At 33.4% G+C, this 21,234-nt stretch overlaps 1 protein-coding gene across 6 annotated transcripts in view; it reads left to right on the plus strand.

The window, feature by feature from the left end:
- Positions 1–20,982, plus strand: part of fat3a (FAT atypical cadherin 3a) — a 523,435-nt gene extending 502,453 nt beyond the window's left edge. For 3 of the 6 annotated variants that reach the window (XM_073923188.1, XM_017350986.3, XM_021481445.2), the window contains 4 exons: positions 407–517; positions 3,633–3,692; positions 11,409–11,444; positions 15,216–20,982. In XM_073923188.1, the coding sequence (XP_073779289.1) occupies positions 407–517; positions 3,633–3,692; positions 11,409–11,444; positions 15,216–15,718 (710 nt within the window). In that variant the 3' untranslated portion in view covers positions 15,719–20,982. The remainder of the gene's footprint in view (positions 1–406; positions 518–3,632; positions 3,693–11,408; positions 11,445–15,215) is intronic. The other 3 variants (XM_073923189.1, XM_021481446.2, NM_001077577.3) reach the window with 3 other exon arrangements.
- Positions 20,983–21,234: the final 252 nt, after the last annotated feature.

The raw sequence follows: 21,234 nt of genomic DNA on the forward strand, positions 1-21,234 counted from the left end.
CTATACAGTCATGCAGTGTGAAATAAACAGCGATGTGATGATTATTAAAAATTCTGTACACTGAAAAAATTATTCAAAAATGATTCCTTGGATTTACTAAAAATTTTTACGTTAAGGGGTTGTTGCTTTTTTTGGGCTGAATTTAAACAAACAAATTAAGTTGAACATTATTAAATTTAATTTGTTTGTTTAAATTCAACACTAATAAATTGTTTGCAACAGTTTTGCAGACATAATGTTTTTCAGTGTAGTGTGAACTCGGCATAAGCATCATTAAAAAGCGCCAAAAATCAAAGCGGAAAATGTGCTAAAAAAAAGACAAATAAGAGGCTGGAGATTTGCATTTGTGTTTACAGTATTGTAAAGTAACTTGTGATTGGTTGACGTGCTGATCTCTGTGTTTTAGGTAAAGTTGATTTGCTGGAAGAGGTCACATGTTTCTCTGGCAGTAACAAGGGCAGCAATTCAGAGGTCCAGTCGCTGAGCTCCTTTCAGTCGGACTCGTGTGACGATAACGGTAAGAGTATGTGTGTGTATGTTTACTTTAAATTACATGCGTCTTCTTCAGTCATCTTCATTGTGTTTTTGTTCATACTGACGTCAAATTGGTTTTGAAAGGTGTGTGTGTGTGTGTGTGTGTGTGTGTGTGTGTGTGTGTGTGTGTGTGTGTGTGTGTGTGTGTGTGTGTGTTGCTGCTTTCAAGTCTTCAGATCCACTTTATGAGCTAATGATTTATTTTGGTGTGTTTGTATTGATTTGTTCATTCAAGTTAGTTATTGGCAAAAAGAAATTCAGATTTTAATTAAGGTCTTGCTTAATGTCTTGTGCTGCTGGCACAACTATATGATTCATTTAACAAATAAATCATAACACAAATAATTGCTATAAATCTTGCTAAGGCATACAAGACTGTTGTCTAAAAGTTTAATATTGAATATCTAGTTTATGCAAATATTAACATATAATCCAAAATGTACATGGAACTGCAGTGCTCAGCATAATTGATTACTCCCCATTTTGAAAATGAATATTTTTTATCCATTTCTCTGTGAATATAGGCAAAGTATTTTGGTGAATTTAAACAAAACAGATTTATTAAACAGATATATTTATTAAAATAATATGTTTGTCACCAAATACATTTAGAAAATGAAAGATAATACAATTAAATTCATGCAAAATATTGAAAAAAAAATTATTACAACCTGCAAAATTTTAAATACATTTTTCAATTTTTTGCTTCTCTTGATTTTTTTTCCTCTTTTATATTTTTCTATAACATAAATTTGGATGAACTAGTTATTGGACCATTACCGAAAGTTATTTTGTCAGATAAGCTCCAGATTTGGCTTCAGTACTGACTTATCTAATGGATATGCACAAATATAATATTGTATAGCTTCCTATTAAAAATATTACTTTAAATGAGAGATTTGTGACAGGTGTACTATATATATATATATATATATATATATATATATATATATATATATATATATATATATATATATATATATATATATATATATATATATATATATATATATATATATATATATATATTAGGGATGTAACGGTATCAGAATTTCACGGTACGGTAATACCTCGGTATGAATGTCACGGTACGGTATTTATTGAATCATTTACAGGAAAAAACAAAACTTATGAAAATACTCCAAAAAAGTGCCAAAAGTGTCAATGACATACAAATTAGCCATCTATCTGTAAGCTTTAAAACAGGAACTTCAATTTTAATAACAAAAAAATATTAAACCATGTAAAAAAAATAAAGTTTCAATTTAGTATTGTTGAAAACTCATCACATTCAACATTTAATCACTCACTCACTCAGATAGAGATGGGTTTAAAGGAAAATTATCATATAAATATAATCTGGTAAAAGCTGGTATCTCTGGGCATTTACAATGTCCCCTGCAACAGAAAAAAAACCCTCTCATTTAGGACTGAGGTATATATATAGTACACCTGTCACAAATCTCTCATTTAAAGTAATATTTATATATATATATATATATATATATATATATATATATATATATATATATATATATATATATATATATATATATATATATATATAGCCCCCTGAATTGTTAGCCCCCCTGTTTATTTTTTTCCCCAATTTCTGTTTAATGGAGAGAAGATTTTCTCAACACATTTCTAAACATAATAGTTTTAATAACTCATCTCTAATAACAGATTTATTTTATCTTTGTCATGATGACAGTAAACAATATTTGACTTGATATTTTTTTAAGATACTTCTATACAGCTTAAAGTGACATTTAAAGGCTTAACTAGGTTAATTAGGTTAACTAGGCAGGTTAGGGTAATTAGGTTATTGTATAACGATGGTTTGTTCTGGAGACTATCGAAAAAAATATATAGCTTAAAGGGGCAAATAATTTTGACCTTAAAATGGTGTTTAAAAAATTAAAAACTGCTTTTATTCTTGCTGAAATAAAACAAATAATACTTTCTCCAGAAGAAACAATATTATCAGACATACTGTGAAAATTTCCTTGCTGTGTTAAACATCTACATAAGCAGTGAATCATTAAATATTTCAACTCATTTATGCAGACATATATATATATATATATATATATATATATATATATATATATATATATATATATATATATATATATATATATATATATATATATATATATATTTATTTATTTATTTATTTATTTATTTATTTATTTATTTATATATAACAGCACACAACAGCAATAACTCATTGTACACAAGACAAAAATGTTTAAAAGTTAATACAAAGTATGTATTTAGCACAAAAAAACTATAGTTTTTGTTATTACAAGTACATTATAGTATAATGTACACGAGTATGCAGTTTGAAAATATGCAATATTAGTTAACTGTGATCTTTTTTTATCCATGCATTTAAATTTGGAATATAAAATACATAATTTATGCAAACCTTCAAATATAACTAAAACATTTACATGAAACTGTCATCAAATAAAAATATGATGTTTTATGTTGATATTAAAATGTGATACACAAAATTATTTTTAACACAACTGATAACTATATTGCTTAGGTAGTTTATCAGTGTGTCATTACCGCCAATTATTTTACTGTAATCTCATAAATACACTGATAAGGGTTGAAGACAGCGCTGGTCCATGTGTGTGCGTATGTTTGTGTGTATGCGTGTGCATGCGTGTATGTGTGTGTGTGTGTGTGTGTGTGTGTGTGTGTGTGTGTGTGTGTGTGTGTGTGTGTGTGTGTGTGTGTGTGTGTGTGTGTGCGTGTGTGTGTGTGTGTGTGTGTGTGTGTGTGTGTGTGTGTGTGTGTGTGTGCGTGTGTGTGTGTGGGGGGGTCAAATCATTACCATCTCTCCTCAGATTCGCTGGAATGAAGTCATGCTTGCCTGTCATTGGTCACAGCTAATTTCATCAGCAGCCAAACAGGCCACAGAAGCTTCTGCAGTGGACCAATAGTGTTACAGATTTTGTGGAGTTGATTCTTCTGTTTTGGTCTGAGGGGCCGTCTGTGTGTATGTGTGTGCGTGCGCATATGTGTGTGCGCTTGTGTGTGTGAACGTTTCTGACTGGTCTTCATTGCTTTTTCTTTCCAAGCTTCCATAGTGACGGTAATTCGGCTGGTCAATGATGCAGTCGACACGATTGAGAATGAAGGTATTTTTCCACCGCTGGATTCTGACGTTTCTGCTTTAAAAACACCTGAAGACACACTACAAATCTTAAAGCACACTTTCTTTCTCTCTTTGTTTGTTGTTTACACGCACATTTCCTCTGCAGTCTACATGTGGACTTTTATTAGGCCTGTCGATCCGTTTAATATTTAATGCAATTAATAAGATTCCATGCAGATTCATCATCTAAAGTATTCATGATTAATATCATGTCAATATTTGATATGGAAAGCCCTCAAGTAAAAGATAATGCTAATTTTATTTCAGATTAATGCCTAATTTAATATTGGTTTAATGTTTTATAATCTTCCACGATTAGTTTTCGTTTTATTATGGATATTATTTGAAACGAACATTATTACATTTGTAATAAATAATGCTTGAGCATATACAACTATCATTTATGAAGTCAATATGGGGTTTATGCAAACATTAAAAGAATAATCGCCTGACCAGATATTAAAATGCAGCTGATTTTAAATTATCTGTCAAAAAATTAAATCCTCAGACCGTTTATTATTCTGTCTAGCAGTATTTCTGTGATTATGATTGTATGCAGATAAATCATCTAAAGTATTCTTGATTAATTGCTAATCAGTTTGTGATGTGAAAAGCCCTGAAGTATAGAAAACTCAAATGTTATTTTCCATCCATTTCACATTTACATGTTTTTTTAATATTGTTGAATGTTTTATTATAATTCAGACGTACTTTATATTCACAGACCTTGTTTAAATATAAATTATTATTAAATTTACCCACACCCAATCCATCAAAAGAAAATTTAGTATACTTTTATATAGTTTTTTTGTTTGTTTTAGGTAGTAATTGAACTGATTTGTTTTAATATTATTAATTTTAATGTCTCCGCTTACAATTTATCTTAGTTATTTCACATTTCTGATTTGTTGTTAATTTCAATTCACATTTTTCATCTGATATTTATGTTATTTTCACAGACCTTGTTTTAATTTAAACTAGCATTGACTTAACCCACACTAAATCCCTCAACAGAAAACTTTTTGGACTTTTTAAAAATATATTTAATGTAATATTTCTATTTAATTTCAAATTATTTAATTTAATTTTATATATAGGTGATTTTTGTGTTTTAGTTATTAATGAAACAGTTTTAATATTATTAATTTTAAAGTCTCCACTTACAATTTATCTCAGTTATTTTAACATTTCTCATTTTATGTTCAAATTAATTAACATTTTTCATCTATTACTCATGTTATATTCACAGACCTTGTTTTAATATAAACTATTATTAAATTAACTCAAACTTTATTCCTTAAAAGAAAACTTTTTAGATGTTTTTTTTTAAAAGATATTTAATCTAATATTTATATTTTATTTCAAATAGTTTAGTATACTTTTATACATTTCTTTTGGTTTGGATAATGATTAAACTGGTTTGTTTTAATGTTATTAATTTTAAGGTCTCCGCTTACAATGTATGTCAGTTATCTCAACATTTCTCAATTTATGCTCATATTAATTAACATTATTCATTTAATATTTATGTTATATTCACAGACCTTGTTTTGATATAAACTATTATTAAATTAACCCACACTAAATCCCTCAAAAGAAAACATTTTGGACTTAAAATATATATAATCTAATATTTATATTTTATTTAAAAAAATTTAGTTTGCTTTGATATAGGAGATTTTTTTGTTTTGATTTAGTTTAAACTTTTATATTAATTTTTTATATTAATTTTATATAAATTAAACTTTTTTATATTATTAATTTTAATATTTCCGCTTTCAATTCATCTAAGTTATTTCAACATTTCTCTTTTTATGTTTATATTAATTTACATTTTTCATATATTACTCATGTTATATTCACAGGCCTTGTTTTAATATGAACTATCATTAAATTAACTCAACCTTTATTCCTCAAAAGAGAACTTCTTATAAATATATTTACTCTAATATTTATATTTTATTTTAAATAATTTAGTAAACTTTGGCTCTAGACCGCAGGTTGATTGCCTTAATGTCCCACAAGTGCTGATAAACAGCCATATTGCACTGCTACGAGAGTGATATTGCATTTATACAACAGTTTAACGGCATAATTGTGTATATAAAAAAGAAAATCAAACACAGAGAGTCTAAAAACCCTTTTGTAAGAGGAACTACTTTCTTCGCTGTACTTACACATCTGCAGCTGACCATCAAAACAGCAGAAGCTGTTGCTCATTCACAAACGTCACTTTAGAGCTAGTGTTTGAATGATTCTTTATTGTATTGTCTAAAATCAAGATAAAACAGGTTGTTTTGCTCACATTTTAAGATTATAAGGCTGAACGGCATGAAATGCCATCAGTCTACTAAGATTTCCCAGTATTTCTCTGTTGCAATTGGGAGATCACAATAATTAACAAAGCAAAGCAAACACTACCAGATTATTATGGTATTGTTACAGCAGATTGACTTAGAATGTCACTTACCTGTTTTATAATAATTAGATCAGATATAGTTTAAATCTTATACTGAGAAAAGCTGTCTATCTCCCTTAAGGTCTTATTGTGTGATCTCTGTTGCCATCCTGTGGTCATCTTTAACCCCAGACTTAAAATAAATCTTAAAAATATAATATTCCTTGTAATTATATATATATATATATATATATATATATATATATATATATATATATAAAGCATTTTAATTTCTGAAAATGTTATGAATTTCTAGTTTTTCCCTTTTCCCTTTAAATTGATACACTAAAGATTATATCAAAAATATCGTGTGTGTTTGTGCTCTTGTGTGTGTGTGTGTGTGTGTGTGCATGAATAAGACAACACAGTTCGCTAGGAGAAATATCAGAATCACACAAATGACAGACATCAGATGTTTCACTAACAAACACACACAGATTATGTATTACCCAGAGCATAAGCTGGTCTCGCAAACACAAGAAGATCCCACAAACACACACACACACACGTTTGAAGTAGTTAAAAAAAACTCTTTTCAAGTGTCTCTTCAAAGCTCAACATGTTAAAGTAATGTAGGCTGATGAGCTTGTTTGAGCGTTTCTGCTTGTCTTTGATTTAGAGTTTGTAAATCCAACAAACTTCTGAATCTGCAAAGTTCTCCACTAGTTGCAAAACTAGTTCATACTTCCACATTTCACAAACACTTTCCTGCATTTGACCACATGTGCAGCTATATTTTTAATGGTAATCATTTGTTTCATGAGCTGCTATCAGCTAAATGGCTAATATAAAAAGCTAAACAAAGACATCTGTTAGCATTAGCATTAGCGTAAGCATACTGCTCATTTATTTAGCCCTATTCTGCACAGTTATGTGTACTTAAATATATATTTTTGGTAAATAATATTATAGTATTTATATTTTATTGTTATCTATTTAAATTATTGTATACTTTTTCATAGTTTAACAATAACAACACTTGTTTAAAGGTAAACAACAGCTTATAAATGACACCTCTGCTGCTAAAATGTATTTAACTTATATATACATTTAGCCAGCTTGCTAGCTTCAGCTTAATTTTTTTATTTTAAATAATGATTGTTTTACATATGTTTCAGTGGATATGCAATATCTATTATGTGATTTTGTATTTATTTTTAGTCCCGAAGGTTTCACTGTTACGTTGATACAAAAATAACCTCATTTGCTGATTAGATTAGCTTGGATTGCTCCAAATGGTGCGCTGCTTGTTTGTGCATGTATGTATTGTATCTTGTATTTTTAATGTTGCCAGTAACAAAAGTACCACATTTTAACCTTGTGGGGACATTTTCTTGGTTCCCAAGTGTCTCCTCAATATTGGATTACAAACTCACTTTAGTCGGTCCACATTTAAATGACATTTGAGTCTTAACTTCATCAGTCGATCAAACACACACACACACACAGATGAAGATCAAACACAGGTTCTTTAATAAGCTGAAATAGACTGCACACACACACACACACTACCTTTCTCTTCTTTTCCTGTTTTAAACGTGCTTCAAATATTTGAGAGGCAAACATAATTTCCCTAATATACTAGTTACTGCAATTACTGTTATTCTGAATATTACTCACAATATTCACATTTGGTTTGTTCTGCTTTAATCCTAAATATGAAGCAGTTTAATTGAATCCTCAATGCGCTGTGCAATTAGGATTATTATTTTATACACAATAGCTATGCTTGACCACATGACAAACACAATGCAAAAAGTTTTTTTTTTTCAAGAAAGAAATTACAACAAGACAAATAAATACAGAATAGTTACGCAGAGCTCCAAAAATGTTACGTTTTACTGATTGTATTGCATTTATTGTATATTTATTTGTGTTTAGTAGCAGAAATCTGCAGTAACTATCATATTTTGCTGTAGTATCACATGCACCTATTGACCAATACAAAAATATATGCACGTGTTGTATAGGTAGGATATACAGTACAGTAGATGATTTCACTGAGACACTAGAAATACAATATTGTATCGTTTTTTTTAGTATAAATGTTTTAAAAATGTCTTAAATCATTCTGTATTTACATAGGAAACAAAATGATTATGTAAATAAAAACAAAATTTTGTTTTTTGAAAGTAATGCATCATAATTAAGTAAGTTTAGCTTTAAAACTAGAAATAAAATGTGCCAAGTGTCTTTCAATAAGTAAAGAAAAGTTTTATTTTTGAAAATTAAAAATGATGAGGGCTTTTCTGACCCCAGTGGCAAATATTTCAGCATGTTTTCAGCATAAATGTGCTTATTTTTGATGCTTTTTTGTTTTTAATATTGAAATAAATGTATCTATTGAAGTAAAAGTTTCATAAATAAGTGAGTTTATGATTAAAATGTGAGGGGGACAATGGCTTCTAAAGTCTTCTAATAAGGTCAAAAATTAGTCTTTTTGAATCTGACTCTCAGGGTATATCTACATATATATATTTTTTTTATTTAGCTTAAACTAACTTAATTTAGACTGATTTATTCAGAAAACTACACTTCTTAAACAATTTTGCTTGTCAGATAAATGTGTATGTTACCACAATAAAGCAAGTGTATGCTTAAAACAAGGAAAATTTGCCAACATTTCTGAACCCAGTGGTATATACAAATATTTTAAGCTAAAAAACACTTAATTGTGATGCATTTTTCCAGAAAACAAGACTTCAATGAATGGATCTTGACTTATTGATAGATGTATTTATTATTATTATTTTGAAGATGTTAAACAGAAAACAGCACTAAAATCTCATTTGTTGCCATCATAAACTAACGCAAACTCACAGCAGTTTGTAACTTTTTGATTTACTATTCTATACTAATTTATATCAATATTTATGATCTCATTCATACATTTTAGTACATTTAGTTTTTATTTTTATTTTATTTTAGTACACTTCTTTTAAAAATATTAAGTTTTCATTAATTATATTGCATGAATTTATATAAACTAGCGACCTTTTAGACAAAATAGTTCTATTGGGATGAATAAACACATTTACATGCAGTGTAAATGCATTTGAGTATGGTTTTTTGACAAACACATACACACACATTTTTTAAGGTTTTAGGTACTCAAATATAGAGAACAGCACTAAAACCTTTTGCCATCCTAATTCAATGCCGTCTCATGGCAGTTCATAACTTTTTGATTTAGTGGCTAATTCATGTTAGTTTACAATCCCTTTCATACATTTTAGCAGAATTTACTCATACCCAATGAGGGTAGGGTTAGGAGTGGGGTTTGAGGACACACATTAGACACTTTTGCCACCATAAAACAACGCTGTTTCATAGCAGTTTGTAACTTTTTTTGATTTAATAGCTAACAATCTCATTTATACAAGTTATGCTGCGGTCACACTAGTGTTTTTCCAATCGGAATTCTGTTGTGTGGTGCTGCGAAAAGTGGCGGGATTGAACAAGATCATTAGACATTAAAAAAAGCAAGCGATTGCTCCATGTTTTAAATTTCTGTTCAGAGAGGTCATGTTTTGATCCTCGATTGGTCTCACGCAATCATGTGATGCAATTTATCAGGTCAGAGTTTAACAGCCTTGAACTTTCCAACACAGCGAACTGCAAAACTTGTCACACGAGCTTGCGTTTCCGGTCTGACGCATTTGCGTGCCTATAAATGGAAGTCTATGGGGGGGGAAAAATTGCAGTGTGTCCGCAGCTTCAGGGACCTTTACGGTTGCCGTGTGAGATCGGGCTGGATAACCTCAACATGCAATATAAATACATTTGAGTGTGGTTTCCTCATGCTGCGTTCACACCAGACAAGGATGAAGCGTCAATCGCAAATGATTCACATGTTAAGTCAATGGAAAGATGCGAATAGACATCCTGCAGCACGTTTTGCACGAATGAGGCGCTGCAAATCGAATTGGAAAATCTGAACTTCAGCAGACATTTGTGCCGCATTGACCAATCATAAGCTTGCTCTTCTAGGGCCGTGATTATGATGTAGTGCCTGTTGTTGGAGGGGAAATCCTCTTTACCGGACAACAGCTGATCAAACTGGGCTCAGCTCAGTCTGAAGCACTGCTGAAAGCTTCCATCATCCAGGTTTAGTTTTTGGAGAAGCTGATGAACTTACAGAGCTGGGTGCACCTCTGGATCTAGTGGCTCAGACACGGCGCCGAACGAATATACCCTGTTTTTCAGCATTTCTAAAGCCCATAAGCACAGCTACTCTCTCATTAAAATCCATGTTAGCCATTTCTCAATGAGGCTAGAGTCACCAGGCAGACAGAATCCCTGCCCATGAATCCTTGTCTATTGTGAAGTGAATTTGACACATGAATCGAGTGAATTTGATACGCAAATGAAGTGAATAAACTCAAAATGTTCACATTTCTATTTAAGTGTGAATAGTGCGATTTATTTGCAGTTTCGTGTCTGGTGTGAACACATCATTTCACACACACAGGTTTTAGTTATTCAAACATAGAAAACAGCACTAAAAACTTTACTTATTGTCATCATAAACCACTTTGTAACATTTTTATTGAGTGTCTAATTTGTATTAAATTGTACAATCACAACACACATTTTTTAAAGGTGTTGGGTATTCAAACTACAGAAAACAGCACTAAAATATTCACTTTTGTCCTCATAAATGAACACAAACTCACAGCACTTTGTAACTTTTTTGATTTAGTGTCTGATTCATCGTCATGTGTACGGTCTCATTCATATTCAATTCAATTCAGCTTTATTTGTATAGCGCTTTTACAATGTAGATTGTGTCAAAGCAGCTTCACATAAATGGTCATAGTAACTGGATCAGGGTAGTTCAGTTTTTAGTGTTTAAGTTCAGTTCAGTTTAGCTCAGTTCAGTGTGATTTGAAATCATTACTGAGAGTCCAAACACTGAAGAGCAAATTCATCGATGAGTAGCTTTTCAGATCCTGAATCATGCAATCATTCATACATGTTAGTATGACAGCTTTGGGGACGAGTCTCCATCATCCGTTTTAATATGAATGAATAAAATAGTTCGATTTCTTCATCAATTTGGTTGGATTTAAAGATCTACAGGCAGTGTTAATGCATTCGATTAAGGTGTTTTCTCTCACACTCACTCACACACAAACACACTTGAGGGTGTAAGATGGGTTTGTTGCTGACCCACAAATCTCTCTCCCTCTCTCTCTCTCTCTCTCTCTCTCTGTCTGTCTGCTGTTTTCCGCCTGCCAGTGTCCGTTATGGATCAAGGTCAAAACTTCAACAGAGGTGATTCACGTTCTCTCTTTCCTCCTGCTTTGTTCAGCTAAATCTCCCAGAGTTCTTGCCCTCCTTCCTCTCCACACTTTGTTCTGTCTATTCCTCTCTCCCCCTCTCTCTCTCCCTTTCCGTATTGCTGACAAACGGAGCTATTGCATTCTGGGAAATGTCACATCATCCAGCGGCAAAAGCTCTGCCCAACACACACACACACACACATCAGTACCTGCAGTCCTCCGTCACCTCTTTCCTCTCTCTTTCGTCTGTCTCTTCCCCCGCATTGCTGACTTTGTGCTTTCCTTTGGTTTGATATTGATGTTTTCTGATAGCGAGGATTAGGCCATGTACAGTGCGTCTGTTTGTGTGTGTGCGTATGTGTGTGTCCCTGCGCTTCTGTGTTTCATGCATTGCTGCATGCGGTCCTCGCACTCATTTGTTTTTGGTTTGCTTTTTTTTTCGGTGAATGCGTTTGGCTTGTCGACTGACCTCTGACCTTTGACTTCGAATCAGCTTTCAGGCATGTTCACTCACTCCAGAGAGATCCTGCATGTGGAGATGTTCAGTATAATGTTCCTGTCTCGAGTCCCGCTGAAATTGAATTGGAAATGGCAACGCAGACTCATTAGGAAAGTAAAAAAAAATGTGCCTGTGGAAATGTGTGCAAAAACTGTGTAAAGTGATAGCTGACCAAAAAAAATTGTTGATTGGTTAATGGTCAAAAAATGTTAATCTCATCTCCCTCAGGCCATCCAAGATGTAAGTGGCTTTTTTATTCTTCAGTAGGGACTATTTAGGTGAAACTGTGTCCCTTGCTAATTCCTAAAATGCAATTCAGCAGCTACCTGCTTTTTCATAGTACAAAAAACACATACAGGCAAGACTAAATGAATAGCTATAGCTCCTGGTGATACAATCAGGGGAAAACAATGCACTAAATCAGTGTTTCTCAACCATGTTCCTGGAGGACCACCAACTCTGCACATTAACCAAGCACACCTGATTCAGATCATCAGCTCATTAGCAGAGACTAAAATAGCTGTAATGAGTGTGACAAAGGAGACATCCAAAACATGCAGTGCTGGTGGTCCTCTAGTAAAACGGTTGAGAAACACTCTCCACAAAATGATCATATTTTGATTTAAAAATTGGAAGAAAATTTTTTAATTAAAAAAGAAATTACATTATAGTCAAACCGATAACCAATAAATCAAGCTATAAATGTATTAATAGCTGTTTAAAGTATAACTTCTTTTAAATTACTTATAATACTTAATAAATTACTTCCTTTCAATTACTTGTATACACACTTTCTTTTAGTACACTTAGCAAGTTTAAATCTGGTATTTGTTATGACTGATTTAATTGTTATTAACATGAATCAAATACATTTTGTCTTTTTATCTTATTGGCATTTAAACATCAAATTTCCTATAATTGTTGTCCTGATAACAATGTGTTGTCATAATATACAGTAGTCAACATTTGAAGTGGGTAAAAGTTGTTCTAAAACTATTGAACAATATCTATTCTTGTCTTAGAACAAATTAAAAAACTTTTTTGATCCACTTCAAATGTTGACTGCTAGTATTATGCAAGGAAATGCTTGAAATCTTTATTTAAAAAAGCCTGCCATTGAAGAAATGTCATTAGAACATTATAGAACGAAACAAAATACATTTTAGTTCAACTCATATCTAATAAATCAAGAGAAACTTATAAAGGAAATAATAGCTATTTAAAGTACAACTTTTTTTTAAATTAGTAATGATATTTATTTCATTATTTTTCTTTAAAAACACACTTTTTGTTCACTTAGATCAGGGGTGCCTGAACTTTTTCTTATGAAGGGCCAAAAAACAGTCTTGATTGAGGGTGGTGGGCTGAAGATAAATATACCAAAATCTATATTAAAGTTGCCATGGGTCATTTAAAATAACTAGAAATCATTGCTTCATATTAACTAACGTAGAATAGATTTTTGCATTTATAATAAATTTATTACAATAAAAAAAACAATTCAGTTTATAACAGAATGGTTTTACACTAGCCAAGTTGAACCTGTTTTTTTTTTTTTTTTTTTTTGCCCTGGTTTACTTACAACTATTTATAAAAAAATTTTTTTTTAATTATATATAAAAAAAATTATATAAATTAGATAATTAAATTATATAATTATATATATATATATATATATATATATATATATATATATATATATATATATATATATATATATATATATATATATATATATATAATTTAATTAATTTGCAACATATAATGTAAAGATGTATTTGCTTTTTTGTAGGTCATCAATAAAACAACCGTCCCCATTATTCTCACTCTCTTCTCATATGGGATGGTGGCCCAAATCAAAGGTTACCAAGGGCCAACTTTGGCCCACAGGCCCTAGTTTGGACATCTCTGATTTAGATGCTTATACATAAGTTGAATCTGGTAATTGTTATGACAATGATTTAATTGTTATTACCATGAATCAAACACAGTTTGTCTGTCTGTCCTATTGGCATTTAAATGTCCTATAATTGTTGTCCTGATAACAGTGTGTTAGGTTGTAATTTATAGTAGTCGACATTTGAGGTGGGTCAGGGTTGTCCTAAAACTATTGAACACCATCCATTCTTGTCTTAGGACTATTGAAAAACTTTTGATTCACTTCAAATGTTGATTACTATAGTAATGTGCAAGGAATCCTTATTTAAAATAAAAGGCAGCCTTAATAAGAATTTGTGAAAATAGAATTTTATTAAAAAAAAAAAAAATTAAAGCCACTTTTGTCATTGCATCTGGATACTGCAGTGAGATGTTTTTCTAGATTCACATACTTGTCTTATAGAGACTGGCACATTTTCCAATGAGTCTGCAGTTGAAGACGAAGTCATTAGCCCTCTATGATTTTTTTTTTAATAACTTTTTTATTTCCCAAGTGTTCTTTTTTTTAGTGGAGAGATTGTTTTTCAATAATTTAATCATATAATTAACAATATCATTTATTCACAATTTTTCATAGTTATAAGAACTGACTTAACTTTGTCATGATGATAGCACATAATATTTACTTGTAATTTTGTAAGATACTAGTATTTAGCTTAAAGTGAAATTAAAAGGCTTAACTAAAGTAGGTTAATTGGGTTAACTAGGTCATTAGACAACAGTGGTTTGTTCTGTAGCCAATCGAAAAAACTTGTTTCTTAAGGGTGCTGATAATATTGACCATAGCCATTTTCTGCCAAACTAAATCTAATAAAATATTAAAAGCAAAATATAATAGTGAACATTTTCCTGCTCTGTTAATCATCAATTGGGAAATATTTAAAAAGAAATTCACTAAAGGGCTAATCATTTTTCAAGTCTTCAACGGTATGTTGCCCCCCCCCAAAAATGGGAAAAGAAATGGGTGTGAAAACTGCAACATTTGGGACAGGACCAATGTCTAACCCAGTGGTCACCAAACTTGTTCCTAGAAGTCCGGTGTCCTGCAGATTTTAGCTCCAACCCTAATCAAACACACCTGAACAAGCTAATCAAGGTCTTACTTGGTATACTTGAAACATCCAGGCAGGTGTTTTGAGGCAAGTTGGAGCTAAAACCTGCAGGGACACCGGCCCTCCAGGACCGAGATTGGTGACCCCTGGTCTAACCTGTTAACCCCCCTCAGAACAGAGCATGCAGCCCAGCACCATCACGTACCATCCAGAGGACTCCGTTAGTTTTTAATCCATTCGATGATTCCTAATGTCCTGCTTTCTGTTTCTGCAGCGTACCATTGGGACACTTCTGATTGGCTGCCCAGCACACGCCTACCTGACATCGAGGAAGTTCCCACTTATGAAACACCTGAAGTTGGCGTGGCCTTAGAGTCAGACTATTACCTGGGCGGATTTGACATTGACAGTGACTACCCGCCTCCTCAGGAGGAGGAGTTCATGTCCCAGGACCAGCTGCCCCCTCCCCTTCCCACTGAGGAATTCGATACCTCGCCTGCCAATCAACCCGTCTCCAGGGAGAGCACTTTGAGTGGCGACCGGAAGCCCCGCCCACATTTTCACCCCAGCCAATACTTGCCCCCACATCAGCTGCCGCTCGGCTCCACAGGGGAGGAGTTTAGCACTTTCACTGGCAGGGAGGAGCGTTTGTCCGTCAACGCTTCCTCCGCCTCCTCCGTTTCTTCCGCCCCCTGCGGGTTCGAAGACTCTGAGACTGGAGGAAGTCTGGACAGTTTTGAAGACATGCATCCGCATACGCAGCAGACTGAGGTCTGATTTGTCAACAGGACGTGTTTTCTGACGTAAAAGACACAAACTCTTGCATCTGTCTGAGCTTGTATGAATAAAGCAGGACGGATGCGCGGACTGTCAGCGCTGCCCGATGCATGAGCAGCCCAAATATAAAAGCACAGGAAGTGGCCGGAAGTGATGTCATGAACGGGGGACCATACGATTAAAGCAACAAGAAGCGGAGACCAATGATCTGTAGACGTGTTTTCCGAATATGCCTGGTGCATTTCATCGTTCCTTCCAGATCCGGATGTGTTTGGTGCTGCCCTTTTTGTGTGTTCGAAATCGGGATGCGCTCTAAAACCTAGTGAGCTGCCTATTTAGACGGTATCATGCTGCCTTCTAAGATACCTCGTTTTGTTTAGTTTTTGATTATTTTATTTCTAATTTAACAATGTAAAGTCCACTTTTATTTTTAATTTTCACATTTTATTTATTTTAAATAATTTTTTTTAAATTTCCGATTTGGACATTTTAGCAGTTAACTTGTTTCGCCGAAATCTGTACCAAAAAAAGGGTATAATTAAAAAAAAAGTATCCCTTATAGCGGATATGTTGAGCATGCTGACTATAAATATTTAGGTCAGGTTTTTAAAAATGGGTGAATATTATTTTAATTACTGTAAAACATGGGTCTTAAACACGATTCCTGGAGGGCCGCAGCTCTGCACAGTTTTGCTCCAACCCTAATTAAACACATCTGATCAAGTTAATCAAGGTGTTCAAGACTCTTTTAAACAAATCCATTATTTGCAGGGTTGGAGCAACACTGTGGAGAGCTGCGGCCCTCCAGGAATCTTGTTTGAGACCCATGCTATAGAGGGCGCCTTTGAGCGTCACCTAAAACCGTCATTATGGCGAGCAGGTAAACTTATCTCGCTAACTAATCTGCTTTTTCAGACTCATTGTGTTTATAATTGTTTTATTTGCACCTTCAACAAACTTACAAACATTAAACTAGAAGTTTGCAAGCTAAAACGTATGTTTAGCTTTCTACTTCTCATTGTAGTTAGTCTTCAAAATTCATACATGAGTTTATTTATGAAAACTATTACCATCACTAATCATGCAAGCATCTTAAATGTTAGGTAATATCTCATTTTCAGCAATAGCCTAAACTAAACAAGCCTATATTATTTCATTTTAATTAGGGGAACAAGGATGATGCCAAGCTTCTCTATGTCCTACAAAAACACATCATCTCTTTAGCGCTCTGTTTGATGCATGCATCATTTTATTTTTGGTCTTCATCAAACTCTAACTGGGATCAAGTGTGACTCAAGTCTGCTCAAGCTAGCTTAAAAACCCTGTTTCATTCTCTATTTAGATGTTTGTAATACATGAGAATATATCAGAGCCCTATTATCAAATTCCCTTGAAGGCAAGTCATTCACTCGGTGGCCATCTTTGAATCTCTTTGAATGGGGAAAGGTCAGTTTATCTAGAACTGTTTGCCAAGCTTACGATTAAATATCACATTTGGAGTCACCAATGAAATTGAACAACAACAACTGTCTCTTAAATTGCATTTCTAAACATTTGAATCATTCTAAAAATATTTAGACAAAATACTTGAAGGGAATGAATTCACGACATCAACCTTGTGACTATTTCTGAAGGACACAACCAGACGCCATCCTGTCAAACTATGTAACTACCATAAGAATCGATAACTTAAATGTTACACATTATCATCCTCTGAATAATTCCACGTCCGTTAATTTTTCAACTTAATCCTGAAGCCAAATGTCCTCCCGAAAAGGTCAGCGACCTCTGTGTTTACAAGTGTACACAGAAATTTATTTCAAAATAATGAAATAATGAATGACTTAATAATGAAATATTGAAAGACTGTACCTCCCATTCATTTCACATGGATTACAAAACCAGAGAACATTAAAGTTCAAGTATGTTTGGTTAATTTAAAAGACATTTTAAATAGACATTTTAAGCTGCATGTTAATGTATTTCTCATATCTGTGAGGACAGTATTCGTTAAGATTCCTGCACATTTGCAGGCCCCAGATGATTCATAACAATGAAGCTGCAAAAACCGTCTTAAAAACACACCCTGAGTCAGTGATGATGCAGATTAATCTAATAATCAACGTACAGTGATTAAATTTATAACCCTTTTGGCGCGTAGATTGATTCTACTAAACTGGAAACGAAAAGATCCTCCTTGTTGCTCCACACAAATAAAGGATGTCATGTCCTGTCTGCATCTTGAGAAGCTAAGGCTTTCCCTAAAAAATAAAACAAAGAATTTCCATGTAATATGGAATCCATTTATTGAATACTTTAACAAGAGAGCAATGATTGAACCCTAGTAAATGCACTTCAAATACCCCCCCTTATTTAGTTCTTTTATTCATTTATTTTTTTTCCTTTCTCTTCTTTTTTCTGTTTTCTTTGCCCCTTCACCCCCCCCCCCCATTTCTCTGTTTTTTTTTTTTTTTGTTCTGTTAAATAATAGTAACGTGATGTTACAATTTTGTGTTTAAGAAGAAAAAAGTACACATATGTAAAAGTTATCATTTGTACTGATGTAAAAATACAATAAAGAGAATGTTTAAATTTAAAAAAGCACACCCTGACCGAGCCCCTCCTACAGAGGATCATAAGTCTATAGTGATCAATGATTGGCTTCTTTACTAGAAGACTTAAGCTGCCTCCCAAATCGCATACTTATGCACTATTCTACACCATTTTGTAGTATAAATAGTGTAAGTAGTGTGTTCACACTTAAAAATAAAAAATAATAAGTGCACTTTAATTACCCGGATGATGCACTCATTCAGCCACTAAAATGAAGTGTGTAATGATGGACACTTCACACACTCAACGACCGCAGGTTTGCTTACATAGCAGAAGGGGCGGAGCTATCGGACGCACATGTTGAATAACTTAATTTATTTTGGATGGTGAAAGCAAAATTCTCCTATGAGAGTGATTATAGCGCCTTCCGATGGTGAATGCGGCAATACTCACGGCAGGTATTATTCGACAATTTGGTTGTTTATTTCACTGATTTGGCAACCGTCAAACGTCATCAGGGAAACGGTTTGAATTTCCGCTTAGTAAAAAAACATTAGTGTGCCATTTGGGACGACACTACATACATGTACTATCCTGTTAAGTGTGTAAGTGCATAAGTACATAGTGCATGAGTGCATAGTGTATAGTGTGCCATTTGGGACGCAGCTACAGCTTTCTTTTTCTAGAGTAGCCATGTTGACCACTGCATTTTCCCCATTCAAAGTTACACTGGAAAAAATTGGATGACTAAAAAGTCAAAACAACAAATAATTTTTATGTTGCATTAACTTATTTTAATAGCTCAATTTTACTCAAAACTTACTTAAGTTACTTATTACTTACTTAATAACTCAAAACAACATTTTTTAAAGGTAAACAGCGTTTAACCTAAAGGTGATGTACGTAAGTTTTTGACTCTTCTAAAGCAGGGGTGGGCAAACTCAGTCCTGGAGGGCCGGTGTCCTGCACAGTTGAGCTCCAACACTAATCAAACACACCTGAAAAAGCTAATCAGTGTCTGCAAGATCACTAGAAATCTATTAGCAGGTGTGTTTGATTAGAGTTGGAGCTAAACAGGACACCGGCCTTTAAAAAGGTGTACCACCCCAGTGACAACTTGCGCACCTTTATTTCTGAGAGTGTACATAACTATCAATCACCAGTTGGAGTGTTTACCGCTTAGCATTTTCTCTTCTAAAATAATCTTCAAGATCTGATATTGTAAGAAATGGCATTGTACGGTCTTACTCTACATTTCGCATGAATTATATTAAGGATTTATGGCAGTTTGCTGGTCTTAAACTAGTTGGGAGAAATTCCAATCATCTTTTCTGTTGTTTATTTGTTTGTCTGTTTAAGCTAATTAATATTCCGCCGAGTCGCTTTTCTTTTCGTTCGCTCACTTATGAGGGTCCATTTGAGTTCAGATGTCGACTCAGAAGGCAGCTCATTAGGTTTTGGAACAGAACTCCTGCAGTCTGTGCACAGGTGGACATGAATATGAATCACTTTGTATAAACAGTCCAAAAAAAAAAGCACACGTTTTATGGTGTTATCTTCCCAATTTTATTGTTAATACATTTTTTTTTTTTTTTGGTGCACTAAATCGATGGACAATATGTTCATATTTACTTCGGCCAAGCCTGAAATCGTTTTTCCACGTCACGCTTAAAGCTCAGGACTGGCAGCGGCGTCTTCATTTGTGTGAAGCATTAGCCAGATCCTCAGTAGCACTATTTAGGTGAAGCGCGTGAGTGTTTTAATGGAACGTGGGCAAATGCTCTTCTGTACGTTATGTCTGCCTCTTTTAATGATTATTCTCGATTGCATATCAGAAAGCCATATGCAGAACATCATCCTAACGTTTTGTGTGCGTTTCGCAGGCACTTACAATGCAAGAATGACACACGCCTGTAGCATGAAGTACAAAAACCTCCAGAGAAAGAAGCGCAGGGAGAGGACGAAAGCAATAACAGCAAGTCGGAAAAGAGGGAAAATGCCAAGTCCTGAAACAGAATACTGAATAAAAGATGCAGGGAAGGAAATGTAAAGAAAGTGAAAATCAATAAAATATAAATCAAAATGAGAAGGAGAGAGAGAGAAGGCCGAGAGAGAGGAGCAGATTTGGATTGGAAAGGCACACATGATTTGAGAGCGCACTGTAAATCTCAATGCCGTTTTTTTGTACAAGCTGTAATTTTGAGATGAATTGTTGTACAGTGTATATAAGTGAGTTGTTCAAATGCAGATTTTGTAGATATTGAACTGCGATCATGGCAGGGTTTGTTCATCCTGCGGACAGACACGCAAACCTACGCTGACATTTTTAACAGATCTGCGCACTGGCTTTTGCTTGTGTGCGTTTTTTTCGCAGCTCCGATTTTCACAGGTAGAAAACCGCTTTTTACTTATTTTTTTATGCGTTTTTCTGTCCATTTTTTTTTTTTTTTTGGCATTTCAATGTTTTTATTATAGGAAATGAAATTCCTCTGCTCATGCTGTCTTTGTGTAGAGGGTATTTTTATTCTTTGTTTTGGTTTTGACTCATTGTTCTGTTGACTGTAAAACAGTATTAAAACATGCCTGTTATAAATGTAAAAATGCTTTTCTTCACTCCTGGATTTTTGTTTTATTCGTTTTGTTGTTGTTTTTTTAAGTTGATGCTAAAAATTAAAAAAAGAAAAGTAAAAAAAAAACATTGATCAAATTGCTCTGAAGTTTGTGGGTGGATTATTTTGGGTTTTAAAAAGTTGCTTTTCAAGAGTTCACACTTAGCTGATGATTGATTATAAAGCTTGTTTGGCATGCCTGGGAGAGAGCCCTGAGCTCATAAGATCCTCGAGCCCGGGGCTCCCTCCAGTTTACAAGGCGAGAGGGGAGTTTGAGCTCAGGCAGAACTCCCCTGCTGTAGTAGCTAATGAACAGATAGTGATTGCTTTTAGGAGATAACTACTTACTAGGAG

Source organism: Danio rerio, chromosome 15 (genome assembly GCF_049306965.1).
Source record: "Danio rerio strain Tuebingen ecotype United States chromosome 15, GRCz12tu, whole genome shotgun sequence".
In the NCBI taxonomy this organism is placed as follows: domain Eukaryota; kingdom Metazoa; phylum Chordata; class Actinopteri; order Cypriniformes; family Danionidae; genus Danio; species Danio rerio.